Here is a 7,938-nt window from a genome sequence, read left to right on the forward strand (position 1 = left end):
TTTAAGACAAATTATAAATTAAATGTGTCCTTTTATTATTGCTTGGACAAAATGTTGCACGTTTCTTTGTGAAATTGAAATATAACACTATAACAATATACAGATTCACTCTCTGCCAGCAGGTGGCGGCACTTAAAGTCCTTGGTTTCCGCTGTAAACAAAGCAGCGCTACACTTATGAACTTTAATATGCATTATACAGAGACAAGATGAAAAGAAAAAAATGCCATCTAAACTTTTCCTAAAGACAGTAAGTTCCCCTCAGACATACATTCATATAAACTCCTACCCCTAACTGAATCGCGATTTGTTTAGCATCTCAACCGACTCTCAGTTAATCGTTACATCCCTATATATTATATTTCATTATATTACATTATATTATATTATGTTTTTAACATCTTTTAAAGATGTTTTGAATTATATTTTATATTATAATGCTATTATATTATTTTATATTACAAACGTTTTTAAAATCTCTTTTGGAGATGTTTTGAATTACATTAATTATAATTATATTTGTATTGTATTATATTATATTAGATACATTAATTTTAGATTAATGTATCTAAGATTTTAGATACATAGTTTTTAAACATCTTCTGGAGATATACATGCACTTTTTTCCACGTGGACACAAAAACTGGGCCACATGCGAACGGTTTGCGCAGACATCAATGGACTGTACTTTTGACTAAAATTATTTCACATAGTACGCGCGCCGGAGCGGATCACGGACGAGGGAACTATACGTTTGACTTAATGGACTTCAAGTAAAGGCCAATAAAGCAGTTTGGTGTTGCTTTGATGACAGCATATCTCTGTGATCAGACAGCAATGTTCCTGATAAAGTAAACGGGTGTTTGACGTTCCCATTGTCGATAGCACTTGAAAAGTCTTGAACTGCGTGTGGTGTAATCCGGCTTCCGCCTTATAATCGTGTTATTAAATTATATTATATCATATTACATTACATTACATTATATTATATTATATTATATTATATTATATTATATTATATTTTAAACACCTTTTGGAGGTGATTTGAATTACATTAATTACAATTATATTTTTATTGCATTATATTTTATTGTATTAATGCATACAAAAATATGTCCACACAAAAACAAAAATTGGGCTGCACACAAAAGTATGTATATTATATGATATTATATGATATGATATGATATGATATATTATATTATATTATATTATTAGGGATGTAACGATTCACTCAACTCACGATTCGATTCACGATTTTGATTTCACAATTTGATTCAAGATTTTTTTTTTTTACAAAATGAGATTTAAGACAAATTAGAAATGAAATGTCCTTTTATTATTGCTTGAACAAAATGCTGCATGTTTTTTTGTGAAACTGAAATATAACACTATAATAATATACAGTACTAATATAGCACTTGCATATTTTTGCTCTTTTGTTGGTTTTGATTGCTTCTATTGTCCTCATTTGTAAGTCGCTTTGGATAAAAGCATCTGCTAAATAACAAAATTTAAATATAATGTAAATGTAAATAACAAAACTAAATTGGACTGTACTTTTGACTAAAATTATTTCACATAGACAGTACGCGCGCCGGAGCGGATCACGGACGAGGGAACTATACGTTTGACTTAATGGACTTCAAGTAAAGGCCAATAAAGCAGTTTGGTGTTGCTTTGATGACAGCATATCTCTGTGATCAGACAGCAATGTTCCTGATAAAGTAAACGGGTGTTTGACGTTCCCATTGTCGATAGCACTTGAAAAGTCTTGAACTGCGTGTGGTGTAATCCGGCTTCCGCCTTATCCAGCTACAGTAATCCCAGCCTTATCTCACCCGCCGTGAGAAATATCATCACCAGGGTCTTTCTCTAACAGGTTTTTGATGCCTTATCAATGTGACAGGGATTTTAATGAGGAAACCGGTAATTGTTCTAAAATCACAGTAATGACATACATGACATTCAGGTCATCATTTTTATTTTCTCCACAATCCAGAGAAGAACGGTGAATCACTGTATCTTGGTAGTTTGAAGAGCCGACAGGAAAGGGAAATGACTCTGAGAGATCTGTCCCCAGATACATGCTGACATTTCACACTGACGATTATTTGTCTCGTGATTGGCTGCTGGAAGCAATCAACCATCAACTATTCCGCCTCCCACAATGCAAATAGAATATGAAAGCATTCTTTGCATAGTGATCCATATTGCGGGTATGTTTGCATTTATCTCGGGTACGGTCTCTGGTGGCAAATATAGACTGTGCATTTTAGATGCTAGTGAATCTTACACTTCACTAATAAAGTATTTATGAAATCATAAAAGAACAAAGCAAGAGGGGCAACACCCCAGAGTGCACCTGAAAAACATCACAGCGTTCCCCTCGTCTCTCAAAAGTCTCTCAAAAGCACAAATACTTTGCACCACATCCCTTTCAAGCTTTTTTTTTTGAAAAGGTGTTGAATAATTTAAAGCTTGCGATTAAAACCAGGACATGTCTAGTTACACCAAGTAAAAAAAACTAAGAAATGAAACGCTCTTCACAAGCAAGCAACGCTCTGAACACACAACTATATGGATTGTATGATGAGCTCAAAGTGTTTCTTCTTGCCAAGCAGCCACCAATTCGAGATTTGGATGTGTTATATAAACAGAAAGTGGGTGGGTTGAGTGTTTTAGATTATGGGGAACATTAATATTTACATTAATAGAAGTAACCGAATGAATTCTTAATGTGGCATGAATGTTGAATGAACAAAAATGGTAACGGTCTCCAGTTTGCCGCCGCCATATTATGTCCAAAGTCATCATTATGACACATGCACTGAAAGAACACATCTCATTGATAATGAAAGAGGTTAAATTGAAAGACCACCATGTGATCCAAACTCCCACACTGGGTTTTCATTTAGCTTACAAATCGCATAACCGTCACACGGCCAGTCAGATGTAATGTAGTCTTTTGACTGGACCTTTGAATGCAAACTTGGTGAAATCCATTATAGATTTAATCTGTTGATCCTTCTCTATGCCACTCTATGACAACAGCTCTCAGCTCAATATGTGACGGGAATGCCAATCGAGGTCTCTAGGGTAAATCAAGCTCCTGCTTCATGAAACCAGTGGATTCATGCTGATGCCTCGTTCTCCTGTTCAGAGTGATATACGTATGTCAATCCCCACATACTCTTTACTTCATAATGTGCTGTATTAGGCATGTTGAAAGAGCATGAAAAGCTGAAACAACATTATTTTGTGCCATTCAATGTAACTCCAGGCTCTCAAAGAAAATAAAATGCTGCTTTTGTATGATTCATATAATAAAAGAGTATTGGAGATTAGCCAAAGGATTTCACACTTATTATTCATTGGTATTTTCACACACAGTTTATCCTTAAAGGGTCCTGCAAATCAATATCGTCCACTATTTGTAAATGACAGGAAAAGGATAAATGGTCCACAGGTGCAGGCAGTTATAAATCACCGTGTACAAATGACTTCTCGCTCTTCCTTTATCTGCAAGTAGCTTCAAATCAAGACAAATCATCCTGGCACAAAATAATTGCACTTATCCACAGAGATTCATTTTCATTTAAATGCAATTAATCATCTCTTAGGAATCTGCCTCATGTATCATCTTGCATGTGTCTTTATACTTGTATTATACTTGTATTCAGCCAATGAACAAAAGTCTGCCACTTCCAGCATGCCATTTTGATCATAAAAATAAATATACATCTGCGTGAAATTTTTGACGTTTGAATCAGTCACCATTACATAACTGATAAGTTTTCTTTTATATTGCATGTTGCTGAAATTTTAGGCTTTTAAAGTTGAGCTGAGATCAGGGTAAACCAACATCTTCATATCCGACTTACAAATCAAGAAACTGGAAGGACATTTTACTGCTCTATAGTAAGAATATAGTCTTGACTTCTGAAATGTAATGTACAGCTGATTACAAATTACAGAAATTAATATTGTAAGATAGCAAGATCTTGTTATTTATTTGGTGTTGTGTGAATAAGTGTTGTTTTGCATTGCATGAAAAAATTATCAAAAATCTTAATCAAAAATGTGTGTAATAATCCTAAATGACAGTCCTTCCATTCTAGACTACTGAACTAGGAAAGTTTGTGGTAGATATATTTTTGTAATTTTTGGAAGGCAAGGACTGCATTTCAGTGATATTTTCCATGTGTCTCCTTGAAAGTTATTTCTGTACGTGGTCTAATGAGGAACGAGATGGCTCCCCTTTCAAAAATCATGAAGGTCCACCAAACTTATTTCAACCTCTGGCTCAGGCAGCTCTTTTAAAAATGTAGGGACAGGATCAGTAAAAAAAAATGAATTTAAAGAACCAACTTGATGTTTGTAGTCTGATTACATAATCCAGATAGGTTTAGTCCATTACTACCCAACACAACATTACAACAAAAATGTGGTATCAAAGTCAGTTAAAGCAGAAGTAATACAGATGTCACCCAGCAGTTCGAATCTACATTCAGTTCAGTTATGAAAGAGCGTTTACACTGGCAATCAATCAATGAGTGCAGCTACTCAATACAGCTGCTCTTCAACAACATCAAATGAATAAGAGAGCAGAGCAAACAGAGCACACTGTGCATGCATTCATTTACCACAGACCTTCTAGCATCTCGACACAGAAAAACACGTGCGTTCACACATATTCCAACCAATAATTTGTGAACTTTTGCATAAATAAATCTATATAATAGTCTTGTGTTTGAGAGAGGCAAATGAGTTGTAGAATGCACAATACTGGTGTATGCATATTCTCTGCATACAGTACAGTAAATTAGAAATTGTTCAACAGTTTTAACACTTTAAACAAGCAGCATTATGTATTATTCATGCATACATTGGTTGCGTATAGTGTCCCCACCCATTACCAAAACTTCCTAATTCATAAAAATCCCCTTGCAAACAAGTGCAAATATACACGAATGCACATAATCTCTCGTCGATTAGACATGTAACGTTTTCTGTCTGTTACAAACGCATGCATTTTTCACTTTATGCTCTATTATCACACGCTACGTTTGAAGATTCTATTCATTGGAGTGCCATTCCCGACAGAATTATAAGTTTTTAGATAACTTCTCTAGGTTAAGTAACACTATGAACGAGGCTGATCTATTTTCAATGAGGTTTTATTCTAGCAGAGGCGTAAACGCACGCGCATTTCTTTTTCCTTCAGCCGCGCGAGGTCACACCGGACGCCGTTTTTTTTTTCTTACCTGCACGAAACTGTGATCTCCACTTTGGTGGCGGGGATGTTCCCCGTCAGCGGGTCGAACTCGTAGACCGAAGCCATGTCCTCGAGTTTGTCCATGATGTCTCCCTCCATGAGCGCGCGCGGCTCGGGGCAGTTCCACGGAGCCCCGCGGAGGTTTTTACGGTCCCGCTCGGACCAACCCGGAGTTAACAAAGCCAGGGTATTAATAAAGAGTCCCCCTACGACTCAAGAAACTTGAGTGGGGTTAAAGTCGACGGAAAGTCGCTTAAAACTGGTCTGCAGAATCGGGTGGTCAGCTGCGGTTCATCACCAGAGAGAGAAAGATCTCCTCTGCACATCAAGTGCTCTACATGTGCGCTCGTTTAGAGCATCCAGCGCTCTCCAGCCCTACCCTACTATCTTCAACACGCCCAATGCGTACTACTGCGCTCTCCGCTACGCTAGGCGATATCCTTATAGAGCTGCATGGGGGTTGAACTGAATAAAATCCTGTTGTGCCAAAATACCTCATTTTAATGTATATAAATGAGAGCAAAAAGATACGGGAGTCTGTGCTTTCACTGGTTTCATGGGTGAGGGGTGTTTTTGGGCAAACTGGTAAAATTGGTTTTATGTTTTACTGATTTAATAAATATTATTATTAATATCTTTGAAAAACATCAGCATTAAATCTTTCATTATTAAAAAATGAATGAAATAAATACATTCTGTCGTATAGTTGCTATAATGTTTCCATAGCAAATTGCCACATTAACGCAGAATTCAACTTATGTTTGGTCACAAGTGTGTGTGTGTGTGTGTGTGTGTGTGTGTGTACTGGTTTATATATCCTGGTGGGGACTTAAACCTGACTACACACAGACTCATGGGGACTCGTGTCACGGTGGGGACCTAAATTGTGGTCCCCACGGGTACAAAAGCTTATAAATCATACAGAATGAAGTTTTTTGAAAATCTAAAAATGCAGAAAGTTACCTGTGAGGGGTAGGTTTAGGGGTAGGGTTGGTGTAGGGCAATAGAATATACGGTCTGTACAGTAGAAAAATCATTACGCCTATGGAGAGTCCCCACAAGGATAGCTGACCAGACATGTGTGTGTGTGTCCATCTGCTCACCCAATCAGAATTTAGTGTTGGAACTATCCAGATTATATTATTTTTGTTTGTGTGTGTGTGTGTGTGTGTGTCTCAAACTTGGATATACTGTTCCCATAATGTTCGCCTCAGTCTACCCTACATTATATTATAATCTATTGCAGATTCACCATCTGATGCAAACACTCCACTGAGGCTGATTCTGTGCTGATGAAAGTGGTGAGGTACCTCTGTAATATTCACCACTATTCTCTGTTGCAGAGGACAGATGTGTAATTCTCCCAAAATACATCCGTAATTTTGAGAGAGAAAGAGAGCGAGAGAGAGAGAGAGAGAGAGATTTTAAATAATTATATTCTTGTTTTTAAGTAAAAAATAAACACTAAGGTTTTCTTCTTCTTCTTCTTCATTTCATGATTAATGCATCAAGATGTTAAGAAATTATACAGCACTATCTATTACATTAGTAATCAAAAGCATCAAATCGCTTTTCCAACGAATATCAAAAGATTCATTATGAATTCACACTATTTTAGTGTAAAAATGCAAAGCTCTGACCTAGAATTGTAGGAATGTGTATCAATTCAGCACCACCATGTGTGGACAGCTCCCAAGAGCCAAAGTGAACAAGTTCAGTATGTTTCAGCAGACGTGTTGAATAACAGCTCAACAACAGAAAATCTAACCATTATTTGGACTTTTCCTGTTGCCTAAAAGCACAATGTTCAATGTTTGTTTAAACCTCTTATGCATTATAATAATAATGATGTGGCTAATCTTTTTCTTTTTAATGGGGACTGTTAAAAAAAACATGCAGTTAACATGCCCTTTCTTTTATTTTGACAGGAAGGTAGTGCACATTGTTATTATTTTCAGTCCCACTTTATATTAAGTGGCCCTAATACCGGTGTACTTACATAGTAACTAGATGTGTACGTAGTATGTAACCACAGTGTAAGTACACATTGGTACATATTATCTAGAGCTGTAATATTTCTGTAACTACACACATGTAACAACCCTCCGAATGGTGTAAGTACAAATGTGTAACAGGACATATATAACTACATTTTGTAACAACAATATGTATAAGAGTAATTGGAACAATTTGATCCAGGGGATGGAGATGGGTAGGTTCAGGGATATGTAAAGTTGGAGGAGTTGGATCTCAAGTTGGTGCACCACTGTAATACCAGTGTACTTACATGGTAACTCCTCAGGAACTGTCCACTTAATATAAAGTGTAACATTCTGGACACCAACCACAATTTATATGTAAAGCCTAACTTACTGACCGCTGCTGTTTAACGTCAAAGTAATTACATGGTAAATCCATAGCAACTGTTTACTTAATATAAAGTGTAACACTTTCTTTACCAAAAATTGCTGTTAGTCCTGTTACACATTTGTACTTTCAATACCAAAAAGTTGTTACCAATGTCCTGTTACACATTTGTATTTACACATACCATTCAGTGGGTTGTTACATATGTGTAGTTACACAAACATTACAGCTGTAGATACTATGTACCAATGTGTACTTACACTGTGGTTACATACTATGTACACATCTAGTTAC

General features: G+C 36.3%; 1 protein-coding gene across 1 annotated transcript in view; it reads right to left on the minus strand.

Annotated features, from left to right (window-relative positions):
- The window catches only part of LOC107751002 (copine-5), a 156,317-nt gene extending 150,777 nt beyond the window's left edge, over window positions 1-5,540 (minus strand). Inside the window, exon 1 of the mRNA XM_016566571.1 lies at window positions 5,267-5,540. Within this exon, the coding sequence (XP_016422057.1) occupies window positions 5,267-5,376 (110 nt within the window). The 5' untranslated portion in view covers window positions 5,377-5,540. The remainder of the gene's footprint in view (window positions 1-5,266) is intronic.
- Between the last annotated feature and the right edge of the window lie 2,398 nt (window positions 5,541-7,938).

Source organism: Sinocyclocheilus rhinocerous, unplaced genomic scaffold (genome assembly GCF_001515625.1).
Source record: "Sinocyclocheilus rhinocerous isolate Xijiao unplaced genomic scaffold, SAMN03320098_v1.1 scaffold2647, whole genome shotgun sequence".
Lineage (NCBI taxonomy): Eukaryota > Metazoa > Chordata > Actinopteri > Cypriniformes > Cyprinidae > Sinocyclocheilus > Sinocyclocheilus rhinocerous.